Source organism: Phalaenopsis equestris, unplaced genomic scaffold (assembly GCF_001263595.1).
Source record: "Phalaenopsis equestris unplaced genomic scaffold, ASM126359v1 Scaffold000533, whole genome shotgun sequence".
In the NCBI taxonomy this organism is placed as follows: domain Eukaryota; kingdom Viridiplantae; phylum Streptophyta; class Magnoliopsida; order Asparagales; family Orchidaceae; genus Phalaenopsis; species Phalaenopsis equestris.
In genome coordinates, this window is record NW_018164973.1 from 535,439 (window position 1) to 557,566 (window position 22,128).

At 36.4% G+C, this 22,128-nt stretch overlaps 1 protein-coding gene across 3 annotated transcripts in view; it reads left to right on the forward strand.

The window, feature by feature from the left end:
- The window catches only part of LOC110028840 (suppressor of RPS4-RLD 1), a 152,095-nt gene that overhangs the window by 25,187 nt on the left and 104,780 nt on the right, over nt 1-22,128 (forward strand). For 2 of the 3 annotated variants that reach the window (XM_020730852.1, XM_020730854.1), the window contains exons 3-7: nt 1,253-1,755; nt 17,118-17,162; nt 17,245-17,346; nt 17,408-17,488; nt 18,278-18,344. In XM_020730852.1, the coding sequence (XP_020586511.1) occupies nt 1,253-1,755; nt 17,118-17,162; nt 17,245-17,346; nt 17,408-17,488; nt 18,278-18,344 (798 nt within the window). The remainder of the gene's footprint in view (nt 1-1,252; nt 1,756-17,117; nt 17,163-17,244; nt 17,347-17,407; nt 17,489-18,277; nt 18,345-22,128) is intronic. The other variant, XM_020730853.1, reaches the window with a different exon arrangement.

Here is a 22,128-nt window from a genome sequence, read left to right on the forward strand (position 1 = left end):
AAGATAGGTGGCATGTAACAAAGTTGATTAAATATCAATTACGCTTGCCAAATGAATCAAAACACAATTAGATGAAAGGAGCAATGATATAAATTTTTAATTGGAATGTTTGAGCCTCAGGCTGGTACGATTTGAGAATCATTCTCAAAAAGTTGTTATCAAGATTTGCTCCAAATTCTATGAGCTCACATCTAAATAACACACATTGGTTTTAGAGAAAAACATGAACTTTGATTCAGTAATTTTTACGTAATAGATACCCATAAGGTCCTCTTTATAAATAATTTATCAAAACCCCTAAAATCTTGTCAAGAACAATAATTTTAATTTTAGTAATTTCTGATACTAACAAAACAAGTTTCCTGTTGCAATCTGAGCAAAAATTGCTATACTTGTTACCTAAGACAGTACTATTGGAGAAAACAAGGTGTCCAACCTTCCGTTACAGTCAGGAAACAGAGGGAAGGATGGATTCAGTTGCAACAAATAATGGTATAAAGCAATTATTAGAGTGCCCCACAAATCAGTGGCAATATCAACAATAGAATTAGTCAGAGGGCAGTGAAAATCTAGCAGCAAATCTTGAAGCACCAAACTAGCTACTGTGCAAGACAGCTACAATGGACTCCACCTGCAGTGCATAAATTAGGGAAGGGTGAAGTATTATGTGATCAGCTTGACCTCACCTAGAATGCAGCCGCAGGTCGATGAGTCATTGGCAGGGCATATCCATGTCACCCTTACTAGCCTACTCTTCGACCAATTCCACAAGATGTCCCTTGACTCTTAACAATGTAGCGCCAAGTTCACTGCTATCGGCATCCCGGCTGGACATGGTAGTGGACTGGGGACTCAACAAATCTCCCTACTTTGTGAATATTGCTTTTTTCTATATAAATTCAAGACGTGTGTTCTAATTAGAAAATTTTGTTGAGGCTACATTTTTGCCATCAACCAGCAAACTAAGCATTCTATTTTTCCTTTGCAATGCATGGAAACATGCTGGATAATGCTATGTAAGACTGTTGTTTACTGTTGTGGTTACGTGGTAGCATTTTTGGGAGTGAGTTTCTGTTTAAAAAGTTTTATTGTGTATGCTGTTAAGTCATCATTTATCTTTCGTCTTTTCTGTGGCTTCCAGCAATCCCACTTAGATGAAAGATGAAAATGTTTTTGAGATACTCTCTTTTTGTGCCTAATTATTTGTTGGTTGTATAGTGTTTCTGTATTTATGTTTGCATGCTATCTTCAGGTAATGCTTTCTCAGCATTAGGCAGGAAGGAGGACGCTTTGCATGTATGGGAGGAAGGCTATACGAAAAATGTTTATGAATCAACAGATATAAAGCAGTTGTTGATACTGGAAGAATTAGTGGAATCCGCAAAACAAAATTCAGCCCTTGCCAATGGATCTTATTCCAATGAATTTTCTAATGCCGTGAAAATAGAGGCTGAGGCTGAAGTAGTACCTACGGACTGTAAAAGTGATGCCATTGATTGCTCCGATGCGGTAACATGCAAGCTTGTTCCTGGTGGAGACTCTGCCTTAGACTCTCCAAATAACACTATTTTGTCTACTGATACCGAATCTAAAAGTCCGAGCAAAGCAAGGGATTCATCAGATATATGTATCCAACCTTGTGACGCTGCTGAGAAATATGGTAGATCAGATGAGACTACTAAAGTTAGCAACAAAATGTTTGTTGCTGGCAATACAATAAACTTGGATATTCGGTTGTCCCGAGGAATAGCACAGGTATGATTTTTCAAGTTGGACTTTTAATTTTTGATGGATGGTTATCATATATCTGGCTTTCAAATTTAAGTTGATGTATTGGTCAGTATATTGTCTTTATTTTACTGCAAGTAAAATTTCAAGAAAAAAAAAACCCTTAAATGATGCGGTAACCTTTGTGATCTTTTGCTTTTATTCTGCTTTTCTAGGCTTTATCAATTGACTTCGTTGTGATAACTTGTAACGATAAGGGTGGCACCCTTGTCTCACTGGTTAGGTATGCAATAGCTGAGAAACGTTGCTCAAGTTCAACTATTTCATTTCTTTCATTTCAGCTGTATTTCAGAGCAGGATAAGAAAAGGCTTACTGTTATGAATAACTTTTCTTTCTTTATGGCCACTAAATTCCTTTTTTTTAAGGAGAGAAATGACTTTAACTTGTAGTTTCACAAATATTACTATGTATGGATTCTAATTCTAGTGGGGATTTACTTGATATAAATGTAGGGTTTAAACTCAAAATTAGTTCTCCGATTATTCATATATAGCTAATTTAGCATCGGAGTGTCATATTTATTAAATTTAGTCCTTTGGTTGTATAAAATTAATCCAAAATAGTTTTTCCACAACTTAATTGAAATCACTCGTGTATAGTAAAAGCACTAAAATGGGATCAATTTTATACCATAATTTTTACGTGAGGGATCATTTTGGTTCAATTTTGTAAAGTTGAGGGATTAAAGTGGAGAAATGTAATACTTTGAGACTAAATTGGTCATAATCAAATACTACCATTTTTGGACTTAATTTACACTTGATGCCTTTTTACTAAATCATATGCCAATTTATTTAAGTTTCAGGGTATTGTTCTTTGAGATGTTGGTTTGCCTTCCAGCTCTGGATTTCTGCTACTAAGCTTGTGGACTCTTTTATTTTATTTTATTTTATCATTTGAAGACTAATCAAAGTTTCTTTCTAGCATGTGACTATTTAAGATGTTTTATTTTTCTGTTTTTGAGAATTTTTGGCTATTGTTTATTGTGTTTGGATACTGTTTTCTGTTTTATACTCTTCATAGCGATTTATCCTCTTTCTTCTAAAGTAGTGTGGTCGTATCTTTTTTAGGAACAGGTGGTAAATTCTCATTTTTATTCATAATACTCTACCATTTAGCCGTTTGACCATTTAACCATTGTTTTCATTCTCGAAAACCACTTAACTGCTCAAATATGCTGTCCAACGTTAGTTTTCACCTCCTCCATCTTACACCTTCTGCCAACCGTTGTTTGACAACATAAAATTGCTGTTTAATGCTTCAATTTACCAAAAGCAGAAAATTGTTGTTTAATGCTTCAGTTTACCGTCCAACCGCCGTTCATGCCATCTTTCAGCTAACATCCTTCCATTCGCTTTCCTTAACCATTATATAATATATTTATCCTTTTCTTGTGCTCTTTCACACCTCCTAGGAGCCCTAGAACCATGCCATTTGGTATCAAAGCCCGACAAATCTTAAAATTTAGGGGATTTGTGATTTGTAATAATGCTAAATTTTCTATCAGTTTAATACCCTTGCTATTCCACATTTCCTAGTAATAATGCTAAATTTTCAAAATCCAATATTCATACTTTCACCAAAAATTAATCCAGACACTACGACCAAATCCTAAGCCTTAGGCCAACCTTGATTTGCAATCCTATATCTGCCGATATATTGATTAGTAGAAAAAACACAATGATGCATATGAGAAACACTCAAAGAGGTGTTTAAGAATTTACTATGGAGAATATACTGCAAGAAATCCTCCTACTGTAACAAAGACTTGCCACTTTTAAGAGGAGACAACTCAGAGATATCACCCATTGCCACAACAAGAATTCGACGTGGAATATCATAGATGAGTAATTGAATGCCTTATACCAGAAAGTCTCCAGTGATGAATAATCAATACTCTGACGATTTGACATGGAATATCATAGAGGAGAAATTAGAATTTTGGAAGGAAGGCTGAGTTGCTGAATTTTGATTGCCACATGGATCCGGATGAAGTGTCAAGTGACTCCAGACAATGAACTGATCTTTGAGTACCAGGATGTTCCACCTAATATAAATGTCAAATTAGTTGCTATTAATTTAAGAAAGAGTGCTTTGTTATGGTGGGAGAACTTAAAAGATCTTCAACAGAGGGAATTAAAATGTAAAATCACTCTCTGGTCCAAGATGAAATTAGTGATGCAGTGCAAATACCTACCGACATATTACAGGCAAGACAAGTTCTTGAGACTTCAATATTTACAATTAAAAGATCTCTCATTAGAGGAGCATAAAATTTAGTTCAAGCAACTTATGTTGAAGTGTAAGCTAGTGGAGCCCTAGGAGAACACTATTACTTGATATATGGGGGGATTGAGGCACCCATTGACAACGTGCTATAGTTACAACCGCATTCGATCTTACAGGATATCCAGACTTATGCCCTGAAGGTGGAGATACAAGACAACCTTATTAAGTCCATATCACCGTTCAAACATGGTTTAATTATTGGATCGAGCACCATGAGTATAAAACATGACACTTAACCCGACTTGACTAAGTGCATTGGCTGCTGGAAAGATGCAATCTGAATTTTTGAAAATAAAAAAAAAATGTATAATAGCTATCACAACTTCTTGAACAAAAACTGCTTCTGCAGTTCAGATCTTTTTCTTCAAACAACTGCAGTTGCCCCAAACAGACCCTTAAACGAGAATGAGTCCAAAGAGTTGATACCAGACAGAGGATAACTTATGCTGAGAGTAGTCGAACATGAGCGAGTTCAAAGCTTGTTCGTGTTTAGCTGGTTTAAAATTTTTTTATGTTCAAAATGAGCTCGTGTTCAAAATAGCCCAGTTCTTGTTTGACTTGATTTAAATTTGGATATGTTCGAGTTAGCTCATATTCAACATGATTTTGAGCTTCTTAAACTTATTTATTTAATATATTTAATTTATTTTAACTCATCTTGGTAGAAATAAGCTTTTTATTTTAAAATAGTTCCAAAAAAACAAAAAACCTGAATTATTTTTCACTTTTTAATTGCAAAAAACTTTCATTTTTACATTTAAATAGAATTTTTTATAAGAATTGCTTCCTATTCGGACAAAGTGAGACTAGATATAAAACGGAAGTGGTGGAATTTTGGCAAGCTCGATAGAATTGTGGCTTTGTGGGGCCATTACATACATAACAATAAATTCTTACTTATTTATATATACTATTCAAAGCAGAACATAAGGCCTACTGCGTGCTTTTTGTGAGAAAAATCTCACTACATTACATATATACCACTCAATTTTATATATTTACATATATAATTCCTAAATAAGAAGAAGAGACCCGAGTACTCTATTTTAGAGAAACTTACATACATAACACCCATATCTTATTTATTTACATATCTAACACCTAAGCATATTTTTTATTATTATAACCAAAATAAATTTTAAAAATAATTAAATTTAGCATTTTCAGTACATATAAAAATTAATATAAAAAAGATATAAATAAATTATTTGAGCAAAAAAAAGCTGAAGACAAACGAACAAACTTTTACGTGTTTTGCTCGTTTATAAACCGAGCTAAAAAAAAATTATTTGTGTTTACTCTTTACATTACATACATGCTTCTCAATAAGACGCAATGGAGAAAAAAATTCATGTAGCTGACACCATTTAATGGAATAAAAACTTGTTGTTGTGTTTGAGTCGCTTACTTATTGAACGAATCAAACACAAGCTATATAATGGGCCAAACACGAGTTGTTCGCTAACGACGGGCTTTTTTGTCAGCCCTAACTGAGAGACTTGTCAGATATTTTGACTAAAGGTTTATCTCTTTGGTTGTCGCTACTAAGAGGAATCCAGTATGTCATAGATTACATTTCAGGGTTAGCTCTTCTAAATAGACTTATTTATTGGATGTGTTCAATCAAGTACGAAGAGAGAAATATGTTATAGACTTAATGAATCGAAACTTGATCATGAGAATGCTCATTTATGTGTAGTTTTAGTTTGCATGTGCCAAAGAAAGACGACTATTTATTCTATTAGAATAAACTTAGAAAAGTTGCCAGAGATGGACCTGATCATAAATTTTGCAGGATTGCTTCAAACATAAATCGATTCAAGAAGCTTCCAGTGAAGAAGAAAAAACCTACTCGGGGAGGATGAGGTGGGATGCACTTATGGGTTGCAAGATCACATTCTAGCAGAGTGCGGATGTGGGATTCTGCATTTTTCTACGATTGCGGGATTAGATCGCAAGTGATTCGCAGGAATTCCTATGCACAAGGAACCAATGCGAGATTCTATCTCGATAGACTTACGACGGGCCTCCCTTTTAGGAATTTTGCTGTCAGGCCCGCTGGCAATTTTATTTTATTATTTGAAGGTTAGTTAGGGTTTCTTTTTAGTATGTGACTATTTTATATGTTTTATTTTTCTATTTTGAGGACTTTTGACTATTGTTGTTGTGTTTGTAAACTTTTTCTCTATTTTATGCTCTCCTGAGTCTTATATCTTCTTCCTCTTGTAACTAGGGCGTCAATATCTTGTTCAGGAACAAGTGGTGGATCCTTCTCATCATCCATAACACACCATTTCATCGTTTGACTATTGTTTTTAATCCGTCCAGCCGTCGAACTGCTTGAATATGCTTTCCAAGAACAATTTACTTTAAATTTGTCTAACAAAGCAGATATCTTATAATCAAACTTTATCATGTCGTAGAGTTAGCCGAAATTTTCAAAATCCTCATCAAACTTCATGCACTTAGTTTGTGTTGCTCTTATGCACTTTGATTCAAGTGTCATGATCTGACCTGATAGCTTAGAATTAACTAAGTCAGGAACCGCAATCGATCGATATTCACATTTCATTTTCTTTTCACATATTTTTCAGAAACTTTCAATATATAAAAAAGCCATTAATAATCCACAAATACACATAAGAAAATTTAAATCATCTAGTAATAAGAGAAATCTCTACAAGTAAAATATCTAATTCCATACAACAGTATATCACTATCCAAAAGAAAACAGTGTAAAAATAGACTACAAACACATCATAACATAATACCTATCAGCTGTAGTCTTCCTATTGTAAACTAAGTCTCTCATGTCAGACATATTAATGTACAACTTTTCTTTTCCTGAAACAAATAATTAATTTCAACAGTAAGTTTGACTTTGTAAATAATTATAATCTTAATATACATTAAATTATTATGCCAATGTTTTGTATGAATAACTAAAAAAATGTAGTTAATCACTTTATAAAACTATAAACTTCTATTTTAATTTTATCCCTTCCAACTTCAATTTAAATATTTATCTTTTTTAACTTGTTTAAGAACTATACTAGGATTATCTTGATATTTAAAAGTTTCCTCAAAATTTTGCCCGTAGGTACCCTAATTTGCATTCAAAGGTATATCTTTATGCTTTTCTTTATCGTACGCGGGTACATCACATCCTTTGCTAGTACCACATCGGAGTAATTTTGTATGATTTAATCATTTATTTATCATTTCATATCAATTAGCAATATTTTAAAATGTACTTTCACATGTCTGTTAGTTTCCTCTCGTTTGTGAAACATATTTCAAATTTTCAAATTTAACAACGAGCTAAATATTATTTTTAAACTAATTAATAAAGCAGTTATTCATTTAATAAAATATTAACTTAATACATAAAAATAATTACTCATCTTATTCAACTTGCTTGTCTCACTAACTCCCTAACTTCTGATTTTCTGGGTTCAAATGTTCTTCTATTTAAATCATTGTTAAAAATTAACATTAACATTTGTATTAAATATATTTATTCTACGTTAAGCAAATTAAACTTTAGCTTTAGTTAAAACATACCTTAGTGATTTACCCATCAATCTCAAAACTAAATCTCCCTTCAATTTCATTCTGATTCAAGTAAACTTTATTTTAACACTATTTAAATAAATACATACTCTTGCACAAACATACACACACACAACTATACAACATATATATGTGTATTTAATTATATAATAATATATCAATTAACTTATTTAAAATCTTAAATATAGCTTTATATCCTTTAGATGCTTATTTAAAATCCTAAATATAACTTTATATCCTTCAGATGGCCTTACTCATGCATGCACAGGGTTTTCTCTTTCTTCCTCACCTTAGGTCACGGCTTGACCGGACAAAACATAGCATGATTCTGCCTTACCTCTTCTTCTTTGATCTCAGCGTGACCCAGAGCAGCGCATGCAGAGGTCATGACTATGGCTCTCCTCCTCTCGACAAAGCCATAGAACTTCTTCCTTCTTTGCCTTCTACCGTGTCTCACTCTGTCACGACACACACTTGACAACGACACTTCCGTCTTCCTCTACACGCAAGTAGAATGTCGTTGCTTTCTTCGGCTAGGGGTCGGTGTCGAAGCCGTAGTTTCTCTTCCTCTGTAGGCAAGGCTCAACTCCCCTTCCCCTCTTCTTCCCACGCGTAAAGTCCTTGGCACAACACGACAAAGTAGCACACAAAGCCGTCTCCTTTTCTTTCATCGGCTTTGATTAGAACTTCATGCTTGCCCCACTAAAGCAGTGCCGACTTGGACAACTCCAGTCAATTCATCATTGCACGCACGAGCCTTCCTCTTCCTCTTTCTTCTCTTCTTCTCTCCTTCTCTTCCTACACCTTCTGTGGTTTTGTTTCTCGTATATTGGTTATCTTGGTTCGATATGAGGGAATACGACTTGAGTCATAATTTAAGGGACACTTATTCTTAGTGCCTATTCAATTTATCTTTATTAAAATTAGTATTATATTTATTTATTTAAAGTGTTGCAATTAAATATCATTAATAATCATAAAGCAATTTAAACACAATTTTGTTTACTATTTAACCTAAAGAAAATTAAAACTCTCACTTGCCTATTTGTTGAGATCGACGAAATTTCTATATTTAGAGTTATGATTCAATAAAGTTTTACATTAACATCAATTAAATAAACATACCCCCACACACACAGGCATATTTTTTTATTAAATAACTTAATTATAATTTTAAACTTTCCTTTTATATTCGATCAACAACCCTAGTTTCACGCATGATTGCTCCCCGTCTTCCCTTCGGTCCTGGCAGCTGATCCGAATGGCTTGGCTTCTTCTCCTCTCGACAGAGCTGCATTTCCTCCCCTTCAAATCCTTCCTCTCATTCGGTTTCGGCTCAACCCAGAGTAGCACACGCAGAGCTCACGACTACGATTCACCTTCTTTCAACAGTGCCGCAAACCTCATTCCTACTCATTCTTCGGTTGCACTTTAACACAACACTACACATGCACGACAACACTGATTCCTCTTTCCTCTACATGCAAGCAGAACGTCATTGTTTTTTTTGGGCTAGGGTCTGACACGTTGGAACACGACGTTGAAAGTTGCACGACCAACTTCCTTCCTCCTCGACCGATCGATTAGGGCTCAACTCTCTCCTATGCCGTAAGCGGTGACTTTCTTTAGTTGTTTGTCTCTCGTCGGTTTGAAATGGGGGGAACTGTTGATTCGAAAAGGGGAATATGACTATTAAGTTGTAATTGAAGAGATGCTTCTTCTTTGTGTCTTTGATTTATTATTATTAATATTATTATTATATTTATTTATTTATCTGTTTATTTTCAGTTATTACAATCTCCGCTACAAAAAATTTCTTCATCGAAGTTTGAAATGTATCATGAAAGTAGACATGCCTCATATGAAAAACCGTATATATTTTTTTGCATAACATAAACTTTCTCCTAAGTAACATCATTCTCTGATCCATGCTTCCTAAGGTAATGCTCTTCAAATGCATTTTATCTTTTTCATTGACAAATTCTATGTTCTGTGAGGCAAGATATGCATAAGAAATTACCTGATTCGTTGAAAATGATGGATTAGATGAATTCATGTCTTGCGATGGAGAGAAAGAGAGAGAGATGGAGGGTTAGGATTTTTATAAAGAGAGTGAGTTCTGAAAAAAGTAGGTTCTTGGGAAAAAGAGTGCTCGATTTGAATTTATTTTTTAGTGTTCGTTTTAAAAGGAAAAGGAAAAAAAGCTACCCGAACTTCAGTTCATGGAAACCTTTCTTGTTCCTTCCAAATCGAGCGCTAAAAAATAAATTCAAGCCCTCTTTTCAGAACCTGCTCTCTTCACAAGAACACTAACCCTCACTCTCTCTCAATCGCAAGGCATGTCTTCATCCAATCCATTCTTAGTTAATGAATCGTGTAATTTCTCGTGCATAGCTTGCTCATAGATTATGAAATTCATTGATGGAAAAGAAAAACCAATTTAAAAAGCAATACGATAAGAAGCTCGAATTAAAGAAGGATGCTACTTGGAAGAAAATTTTTGTTATGCAAGAATTTATCCACAACTTTTTATGTGAGGTTTGTTTGGTCTCATGATACTTTCAGAATTTTGAAGATAAAATTCTTTTAAGAAAAGGAGATTGTAATAACTGAAATAAAACAAATAAATAAATATAATAAAAATAGTGATATTGATAAATCGAATAGGCACTAAAAATAAATATCCTTTCAGTTACGACTTAAGAGTCGTATTCCTCCTTTCAAATCAACAATTCATCTCATTTAAATAGACGAGAGACAAACTACAGAAGGAGAAGGAAGAGAAAAAGATGAGATAGAAAAAGAGAAGGAAGTCATCAATTGCCACGTACGAGATGACGTCGAGTCCTAGGCGATCCGTCGAAGAGGAAGGTGGTTGGTCGTGCAACTTCGACTTTGTGTTCGGGCTTGCTGAACCCTAGTTGAAGGAAGCATCAACGGTCTGTTCGAGTGTAGAGGAAGGAGGAAATGATGTTTTTGTGTGTGTACGACGTTGGGTTGAGACACGCCTGATGGTAGAGGAGGAAGGAGGTCTGCGGCTCTGTCAAGACAAAAAGGGGAGTCGTAGCCTTAAACTTTGCATGCGCTGCTCGGATCTAGCTGAGACTCAAGGAGAGGAAGTGCGGCTCTGCCGAGAGGAGAAAAAGCAAAGCTGTGTTGGTCTAGCCGAGACCTAAGGGAGCAAGAAGGGGAGCTGTCGTGTGTGAAGCTAGAGCTATCGATTGATATATATATATATATATATATATATATATATATATATATATATATACAAATATATACATTTATTTTATTCTGCTAGCATCCCTATATTCAAGCACGGTAGCTCCCTTCTTCTCTTCGGTTTTGGCTTGACCCGAACGACTTCTCTTCTTCTTTCCTTGATAGGGCCGCACTTCCCTACGACTCCCTCTCCTTCGGTCCCGGCTCGACCCAGAGCTGATGGCTACGACTCTCCTTCTCTTCTCGACAGAGTCACGAACCTCCTTATTCCTTTGCCTTCGACCTTGTCTCAACCGAACACTGCACACACATGACAATGTCACTTCTTCCTTCCTCTACACACGAGCCGAATGACATTACTTTTTTCGGTTGGGGTTCAACACGCAGGAATACATTGTCGAAGCTACACGACCACCTTCATTCCTCCTCGATCGATCTGTTAGGGCTCGACACCATCTTCTATGCAGGCAGTGACTTCTCTTTTTCTTTCTCCTCTTCTTCTCTTCCTTCTCTTTCTGAAGGTTTGTCTTATGTCTGTTTGAATGAGGGGAACTGTTGATTTGAAATGGGGAATAAAACTCTTAAGTCGTTACTAAAAGTATGCTTATTCTTAGCGTATTTGATTTGTCATCATTATTATTATTATATTTATTTATTTATTTGTATAATTTCAGTTATTACTATCTTTTCTCAAATTTTTTTTTTCTCAAAATCTTAAAAATTTTAATAATGCAAACATACCTCAAATGAAAGCCATGGATATATTTTTTGCGTAACAAAAACTTTCTTTTAAGTAGTATCATTCTCTTATTCGTGCTTCCTAAGGTATTACTCTTCAAATATGGCTCGCCTTCCCCTTATTCGAATCGACTAGAGAAAAACCACAAAAGAAGAAGGAAGAGATAAAGGAGAAAAGATAAAAAGAAGGAAGTTATCGCTTGATGTGAAGAGACGATGTCAAGCCTTAGTCGATCGGTGAAAAAGTAAGCTGATCTTGCGGCTTTGACGCTGTGTTCTGGCATGCCGAATCCTAGCTGAAGGAAGCGTTGACGTTCTGCTCGCATGTTGAGGAACGAAGAAGCGACATTTTTGTGCGGTGTTCGGTTGAGACACGACCGAAGGCAGAGGAGGAAGGAGATATGTGGCTCTGTTGAGAGGAGAAGGGCTATCGTAGCCTTGAACTCTGTGTGCACTACTGTTGGTCGAGCCGAGATCGAAGAAGAGGAAGGAGTCGAAGGGGAGGAAATGCGAGTCAAGCCAAGACTGAAGGGAGGAAGAAGGGGAGTTGTCGTGCGTGAAGCTAGGGTTATCAATCAATATATACATATATAATTTTTTTAAATAACTTAAAATAACTTATATAAAATTTTAAATTTACCTTTTATATTCGGTCGACAATTCAAGCCTCACGCATGATAACTCCCCTCTTCTTCCCTTCGGTCTCGGCTTGACCTGTACGGCTTGGCTTCCTCTTCCGTCGACAAAGCCACATTTCCTCCCCTTCAATCTTAGCTCGACCCAAAGCACCACACGCAAAGCTCATGGCTATGACTCCCCTTCTTATCTCAACAGAGCCGCAAACCTCTCTCTACCTTCGATCGCGTCTCAATCCAACACTGTATGTGCACGACAATGCCGCTTCCTCCTACACACGAGCAGAACATCGCTGTTTTTTTTCTGTTGGGGTGGTTTGACACGTCGGAACACACTGTTGGGGCCGAACAACCTCCTTCCTCCTCGATCTATCAGCTAGGGCTTGATGCTGTCTTTTGCGTAGCAAGCGATGACTTTATTCTTTCTACTTTTCTTCTCTTCTTCTGGGATTTGTCTCTCGTTGGCTCGAATGAGGGGAATCGTTAATTTGACAAGGGAATGCTTAATCTTAGTGTCTATTCGATTTATCATTATTAATATTATTATTATATTTATTTATTTATTTTTAATTTAAGTTATTACGATCTCACCTACTTATTAAAATATCATTCTCGAAATTTGAAATGTATCATTAAAGCAAACTTCTTCAAATAAAAAACTGTGGATATCTTTTTTTATAACATAAATTTTCTCCCAAGTAGCATCATTCTCTGATCCATGCTTCCTAAGGTAATGTTCTTCAAATGTGTTTTTTTCTTTTCCATCGACGAATCTCATGATTCGTGAGGCAAGCTATGTACAAGAAATTACCCGATTCGTTAACAAATGACTGATTGGATGAGACCATGTCTTGTGATGGAGAGAGAGGGTTAGGGTTCTCACGAAGAGAGCATGTTCTCGCCGAAGCAGATTTTTGCTAGAGCAAGTTCTTGCCAGAGTGGGTTCTTGGGAAGAAGAGGGCTTAATTTTAATTTATTTTTTAGTATTTGGCACAAAAGGAAAGGAAAAAAAGGCTACCTGCACTTCTCGATTTGAGGAAATCTTTCTCTTTTCCTTCTAGACCCAACACTAAAAAATAAATTCAAATCAAGCCCTTCTCTTCCAAGAATGGCAAGACCCCTAACCCTCCCTCTCTCCTTCTCTATTGCAAGACATGAATTCATTCAATCCATCATTTGTTTACGAATCATGTAATTTCTTGAGTATAGCTTGTCTCACGGATCATAAAATCGTTGACGGAAAAAAAAATTTGCATTTGAAGAGGATTCCCTAAGGAAGCATGGATCAGAGAAAGATACTACTTGGGAAAAAGCTTTTGTTATGCAAGAAAAATATCCACAGTTTTTTGTTTGAGGCATGTTTGATTTCATGATACTTCTCAAATTTCAAGAACGAAATTTTTATGGGGGATATTATAATAACTGAAAGTAAACAAAGTAATAATAATAATAATGACAAATTGAAATGACACTAAGAATAAACATGCCTTCAATTACGACTATTCTCTCTTTCGAATCAATAATTTCTTTCATTTGAATCAACGCGAGACAATTCACAAAAGGAAAAGGAAGAGGTGGAGAAAGAAAATGAGAAGGAAGTCAATTTCTGCTGCATAGGAGATGTCATTGAGCCCTGGCGATCGGTCGAAGATGAAGAAAGCTGATCGTGCGGCCTCGATGCTATTCTGACATGCTGAACTCTAGTCGAAGAAAACAAAGACATTCTGCTTGCGTGTAAAGGATTGAGGAAACGGCGTTGTAGTGCGTGTGTGTTGTTAGGTTGAGATGCGTAGGGAGGTTCGTGGCTCTGTCGAGAGGGGAATGGGAGCTGTAGCCGTGAGCTCGACGCACGCTGCCCTTAGTCGAGCTGAGACTGAAGGAGAGAAAAGAGTCGAAGGGGAGAAAGTGCGGCTCTATCAAGAGGAGAAGCTAAACCGTGCGCTTCAAGCTGGGACATAAGGGCGGACGAAGGGGAGTCGTTGTGGGTGAAGCTAGGGCTGTTGATCGAATATAAAAAGTAAGTTTAAAATTTTATATAATTTATTTTAATTTATTTAAGAAAATTTCACACACAAAAATATCAATCGACAACACTATCTTCATGCACGAGACCTCACTTTTTCCTCTCTTCGATGTCGGCTTGACTCACACTGTTTGGTTTTTTTCCTCTCGACAGAGCCACACTTTCTCCCCTTCGATTCCATCTTCCTCTCCTTCGGTCTTGGCTTGACCCAGAACAACGTACACATAATTCACGGCTACGACTCCACTTCTCCTCTCGACAGAGCCACAAACCTCTTTCCTCTTGTCTTTGGCCGCATCTCAACCCAACACCGCACACATACAACAACACTTCTTCGTCCCTCTACACGCAAGCAAATAGTTTTTGCTTTCTTCGGCTAGGGTTCACACTAGCACACAACGTCGAAGCCGCATGACCACCTTCCTTACTCCTCGATCGATCGACTAGGGTTCTATGTCATCTCCTATGCAGTAAGCAATGACTTCCTTCTTTCTTTTTTTCTTTCTCTTCTCATCTTTCTTCTCCTTCTGCGGTTTGTCTCTCTTCGGTTTGATTGGGGGGATTTATTGATTTGAAAGGGGGAATATGATTCTTAAGTCGTAACTGGAGGGATGCTTATTCTAAGTATCCATTTAATTTATCATTATTAATTTTGTTATTATATTTATTTATTTATTTTTTTAATGACAGTTACTACAGTCTCCCTTAAAATTGTCCTCGAACTTTGAAATGTATTATTAAAGCAAACATACCTGAAATGAAGGCCATTGATTTCTTTTTTGCATAATAGAAATTTTCTTGTAAGTATTATCCATTTCTTATCAGTTCTTCCTAAGTTCATGCTCTTCAAATGCATTTTTTCTTTTTCATCGAGTAATTCAGTGATCAGTGGGGCAAGCTATGCACAGGAAATTCACCAATTTGTTAATGAATGACGGATTGAATGAAGCTACGCTTATGATGGAGAGAAAGAGAGAGAATTATGGTTCCTGCTAAGAGTGGGTTCTGAAAATAGTGAGTTCTTTGGAAGAAGAGGGCTCGATTTGAATTCATTTTTTTCAGTTCAGAAGGACAAGAAAAAAAAAGGCTACCTGCACTTCGGTTTAAGGAAACCTCTCTTTTTCTTCCGGACTGAACACTAAGAAAATAAATTCAAACCATCCCTCTTCTTTCGAAAAATCCGCTCCTTTCAGAACCCGCTATCTTTGTTAGAACCCTACTTCTTTTTTCCCTCTCCATCACATGACATGGCTTCATCAAATCCATTATTTGTTAACGAATTGGGTAATTTCTTGTGATAACTTATCACACAGATCATGGAATTTGTCGATGGAAAAGAAAACACATTTGAAGAGCATTACCTTAGGAAGCACGAAGAGAAGAATGCTACTTGGGTGAAACCTTCTGTAAAGATATGCAAAACTTTTCATTTGAGGTATGTTTACTTTTATGATACATTTCAAATTTTTAGGATGAAAATTTTATAAGGATGAGAGATTGTAATAATTGAAATTACATAAATAAATAAATATAAACATCCCTTCAGATTAACAATTCCTCTCATTCGAACCGACGAGATACAAACTGCAGGAGAGGGAAGTGAAGAAGAGGAGAAAGAAAAAGAGGAAGGATGTCAACCCTTGCTGCGTAGGAGACGATGTCGAGCCTTGGTCGATTGGTCGAGGAGGAAGGTAGGTGGTCGTGCGGCTTTGACGTTGTGTTCTGACATGCTGAACCCTAGCCAAAGGAAGCATTGGCGTTTTGCTTGCTTGTAGAGAAAGGAGGAAGCGACTTTTTTGTGTGTGAGCGGTGTTGGTTGAGTCGCGGTCCAAAGGCAGAGGTAGGAGGAGGTCCGCGGCTCTGTCAAGAGGGAAAGGGGAGCCGTAGCCATGAGCTCTGTGTGCGCTGCTCTTTGTAGAGCTGAGACCAAAGGAGAGGAAGGATTTGTAGGGAAGGAAGTGCAGCTTTGTCAAAAGGAGAAGAAGCCAAGCTGTGCGGGTAAAGTCGAGACTGAAGGGAGGAAGAAGGCTGATGTGCGTGAAACTAGGGCTTTCGACGAATATACAGATATAATTTTATTAAACAATTTAAATAATTTAATTAAAAAAAGCATCCATTTCAGCTTTGTTTTGCCTTAAATTTGTAAATCTCATAAATTTTTCTTCTGGTCTGCATGTTGTTATCATCAAGGCTTTTCCAGCAAACCTCCCATGCAACTTTTCTGCTTGTTCACTTGTGGTAGACCCTGTTTATGCCTTCTCCTTCGAGCTCTTAAGCACAACTTCCTGCTTCGCTCTTTTACTAGGCCGATTGATGCCATAACCCATTAGCTCTTGTCGCGACTTTCTTGTTTCTCTACCCAAAAGATTCTGGTATTTGGGTTGGATAGAGAAAAAGGGAGATGGTTAGTGAGAGATTTGAAAGTCAGAAATATTGGGCTAGGGCTGGTTTTAATTTTTTTTTTAAATAGTCAGGCATTTTTCTCTGCGCATGGAGTTGGCGAGGCAGTGGGAGATGCTTCTTTTTTTAAAAAAAATTTAATTTATTTTTTTCTTCTTTTTTTTTAAGTTACCAACTGTGTTTTTTTTTTGGTTTTGTTTTTTTACTTTTTACCTGTCAAGGTTAACTTAACAAATTCGGGATGGGGCTATTGCATGCTGTGATTCATATTTTAATAAAATAATTTATAAAATTTGATTACAGTTGGTTACGTATACTAGGTGAAAAAATTTACTTGGGTTAGCCTTCTTATTTTTTCCTGTTTCTAGTGGATGCAGATTGTGGTTTAGTGCATTTTGAAATCATCACCTCTTAATTTGATCCAGAAAGGAGGGAATTTTTTTTGCAGGTCAATAAAGGGAAATATGGAGAAGCTATATCCATTTTTGACCGGGTATGCTTGATCTCCACTTTTGCTGTACATGGCCTTCTTAGTTAATAAATTGAGCACCATTATCTATTCAATATTTATGCAGGTCCTGAACGAAAACCCTAAATATGCTGAGGCTCTTATAGGTCGAGGAACAGCTTATGCTTTCAAAAGAGAGCTGGAAGCTGCTATTGATGATTTTACTATGGTAATATGTATTAGATTTGATTATTTACCCATTCTTTCTTCTGAGAGTGCTTCTTGTTTAGGCTATTAAGTGCAATTCATCTGCTGGAGAAGCTTGGAAACGGAGGGGACAAGCTCGTGCTGCATTAGGTGAATTTGAGGAGGCAAGGCTTTTTCTTTCTTTCAATTCTGTGCAGATACTATACTAATAAAATATGGCATAGGTCCCCCATAAATGTAAGCAACTGTGTGTCTGTAGTCATAATCACAGTAACTGTTTTACATAATATTTTTTTTTATGCCCTCACTGCATTTGAGGGTTTCTCTATAAGATTGGAGATGTAAGAGCACTATGTGTGTAGCATTGTGAACCACGCGCGATAGGACAGCACATTATCTTGAAGTTTTGGTTGTTTGTTTGCCATCCGATTTCATTTCAACTGTAATTTCTACAAGTACATTCTTTAAAGCATTTGAAGATGCAAAGTGATGAATCCTATATTTGTTGCATCCAACTGTTTCTTTCAGCGTACATTTTCAGTTAATGCATTAAATCTTTTGTATATTTTGCATGGATTAGCTTTCAATAATAGATACAAATTATGATGTTAAAATGAATACTGCAAAGTTTAGTTTCATGCTGCAGCAAAGGAGTTCCACTCTACTAAGGATGCATCATTGAATTAAGCATACAGTTTCACTTTTTTATGCAGCTTTTAAACACTGTGCCTTGAGATTTCAGGAATAAATTATCAAACAGAATTTTCTTTTTTTACTTTATCGTTTGCTTGTGTTGCTGCAAATGACATCTTCATAAGAAAACTTGGCGACAGATTGATTATATTTTGTGTTTGCATATTAGGCACTCCATAAAATGACACCTACAATTTAAGCATTGCCGCCTGTTTACTCCATGGAATCTTTTTCATCTAATTATATATTTTAATTTGTAGGCTATTGAGGACTTAACGAAAGCATTAGAATTTGAGCCAAATTCTTCTGATATTTTACATGAAAGGGGTTAGTGCATTGTTACAGTTTTTGACTATTTGAGCTATATCATAAATCTTCCCATAGGCTCTTATGTTTTTCTGTCATATGTTAATTTTTCATGCCTATGCCCTGAAACTTATTTTTATGAATTTTATCTCCATATAGTTGGACAAAGCAGGAATCTTTAGTTACTGTAACTGTTATTTTTATTTTTATTTTCTTATTGTGAGGGTTTAGGCCGGAAAGAAGTATTGAGTAGATTTGAAACATGGAATAAATTGTTGGCTTCACAATATCTATTATAGGATAGATCAGTCTGAAAAAGACCCAAATAAAAGAAGAAATGCTAACGCTAATCACCCTTAATCCATTTGATTAACCCATTTATCAAACTCAGTTATTCTAACGAAGAAATGCTCGTTCATGTCCTCACCTTAAAGAAGTTTCACCCTTGAAATTTACACAAGTCATTATTAATCCTAGTTTTAAGGTCAATTCAATCCATCAATCCGAAGACCTTGTAATGAACAAGGATAAGTTATGTTGGCCATGTAACCTCTCCTTTCTCGGTAGCAATTAAACAGAGCTTGGGAATCACATTGGTCATCTTAGTGATCGATTCTTGTCACACCAATTTACAAAGTATAAGTGTCGTCGAGAAAATGCTCTCCTATAAATGTATAAAATATAATGGCAATGCAAGCGTCAATCTGTACAGACTGACTTCATATTTGATTTATTTTATTACATTAATTTTAAGCTGCAAACATAGGACAATGGTTATCATATTCAATAGACATGAAGCCTACGTTGTGCTATGGACATAGAGATGTAAATTTCTATTTTAAATACAATCAAAGCCACCATGGGCTGATCAAATGGTATATCGGCTATATCTCTATAAGCACTCTTAAAAATCTCATTCTAGTAAGGATATTTTACATGTCCTCTGATCAAATGATTTTATTGCCAAATGACAATACGCAATTTGGAAATGCAGTCAGCAGAATTCCTGTCCAGAAGGGAATTTAGAATTGCAGTAGACCACTGATCCCCATCCCAACAGTCAGCCACCTTGAGATTGGAGTTAAAATCAACAGCTCTTGATTGTAAAAGGTCATCAGGGCATCACTTATCTAGCCAAAAGTAAACATTACCATTGCCCAGGTTTCATAGAAACAGTTGTTCAGCTAGAATGTTCAATTCAATAGCAACCTGGGCATTAACTCCATCAGTAGGATGGGAGTGACAACCAAATTAAGATCTTCAACAATATTTGTATCACCACCCACTGCAGCAGAAATATTCAATTCAACAGCAACCTGGGCATCACTCCGTCAGTTCCTTCAGCAATATGATTTTCCTGAGGGCCAGGATGGTTCCCCTTCTCAGGCTGTTTAGTTTTTAAATTCGTGTGGAGCCTATAACACCTCTCATTGGTATGACTAAGCATCTTACAGTGATTACAATAGTAAGGTCTTTGTTCAACTACAATCTTTTGCCAATTCCCATTATGGGCAGTGCCTAACCATATCTCCTCAACATTTGACAGAGTGATGTCCCTTTCCACTAAAATCCTAACAACAAAAGGTCTATACACATTGAATGTTGGGATGTCAAGCTTCATTGGCCTCCCAAGTGCAGTCTTAATAGTGTAGAGCACCTAATGATTAAAGAAATGGAGTTCAAGTCCATGTAGCTTGAATCAAATAGGAACAATAGGTGGTTTCTAATTAGGGTCAAAGTCAAAAGACCACTTTAATAACACGATGATGGGAGCTAGGGCAAGGTGATTCCATGGCGATTCCACGGTGGATGACTGTTGAGCGTGCAAAGTGACCTTTCGTTAATGTTTCACCCTTCATTTGCGGAGAAGGTGGCGAGTTGGAGTTTCGAGAAGGGGTTATGCGTCGAAAGTCGGCTATGGCGACTTTGTAGTTTCTTCGTTTTAGGGTTTCGGCGACAGCAGATTTGGGCGAGTTTCTTCCTTTCTACTGCTTTGAGTTCTGATCATGGTTTGCTGGGTTCGCCGCTGCCCCGACTTCTGGTGGTGATGTGTTTGTGTCAGGGTGTTATCCTTATCATGTCTTCTTGGTATTTTTGCGGTCTTCTGTTATTCTGATTTCATGACAGCTCTCTCATCTTCTTTTCTGACTGAACCTACTAATATGGGTAAACCCTCATATGCTTCTGTGATTGATAAATGCAGTGCTCCTTTCCAACTCGGGGATAGTTTGGTTTTTCCGCAGATGCATCATGATTCATTTGCGGGACATGGAGATTGTAACTTCATAAAAAAATCAGGAAAAAAAGGGGGGCAAACTAGCTTTTATTTTTTCTAACACTGAAATTTCAACCCTTGCTGAAAATCATAAATTTACATTGATTGAAAAGTTTTAATTGGGTCATCTTAAGATGGAAACTATTAGGAAAATTTTTGAAGATTTCAAACTATTTGGGGACTGGAAGGTGGGACTATTTGATAAAAGACATGTTATGATACAACTGAACAAAGAAGAAGACTATGCATGGATATTTTCGAAGAAATTCATCTTAATTAATGAAAAACATATGAAATTGCTTAAATGGTCCGTTGACTTTGATCCAAGTCAAGAACCTCCCATTATTCCTATATGGTTTAAATTACCTTGACTCAAGCTTCATTTTTTCAACCATTAAGTACTATATGCTATTGGTGCTATTATTGGAAAACCAATGAAGTTAGACATTTCTACTTTTAATCTGTCAAGACCTTCTGCCGCAAGGATTTTAATAAAGAGGGATATTACACTTCCAGATATAGAAGAAATCTGGCTTGACACTGCTCACAATGGTTACTGACAATAAATCATTATGGAACAAAAACCTTGCTACTACAATCATTGTAAGATGTTTGACAAACAAGCATGGTAAATGCTTCAGATTACACCCAAAGTTGAAACCCAATATTCCAATACAACTAGATATAGATAAGTCTATGGTTGAACAACATACAAAGGAACCATCTATTCCTAAACATGTTATTTCTGACAGTGCTTTTTTAGAACAGAATGCAATCTATTCTTGAATATGTTAATTCTGTCAGTGCTACCCAAGAGGCAACTTTAGGCCCTGCAACTTTATTGGAACCTGCTTTTACTAATGTTAACCAGATAGATGAGCTGCTTGCTGTCCCCACTCCTAACAATGGAAATGGTCCTACACAACATGATACTGCTCCCAATGAATATGATGAGGACCCACCTCTAAGCAAGCCTACTGAGACTCCTAATCCCTCTCATTTGGTTGTCTTAGATGTTCACCCAAATGAGTTGGCACCACTTGCTGTTGGGGAAGGTACTCATACATTGGAGGAATGCCAAGATCAATGTGAGTTATCCACTGAAAATCCTATAAATGATCAGCTCGAACAACAAGTGAAAGATGAATGACAGGTTCAAAAATACAAGAGGAAGAAAAAATGGATGCCTCACCTCCAGAATAGCCCCCTTCACAATTTGTTGCTGGACTTCATTCCTAGAACCAGGAGTAGGGGGAAAGGAAAATCTTCCCATCATGATTGGCCTCCTCTACTCTTGCTCGGTGCTCTTCTACGATTTCACGAAATCTTATTTTTTTGGGGTATACTTGTACATTTTAAGTACTTTTTTTTAAGTTTTGTATGTCTTGTGAGTGGGTTCTAGCACCCACTCACGAAAACCTTTGTATCGACTTTCCATAAATGAAAATTTTATTTTGGCGATATATATATATATATATATATATATATATATACACCCAAAATTCTCTACACATTGCCACTGCTAAATTG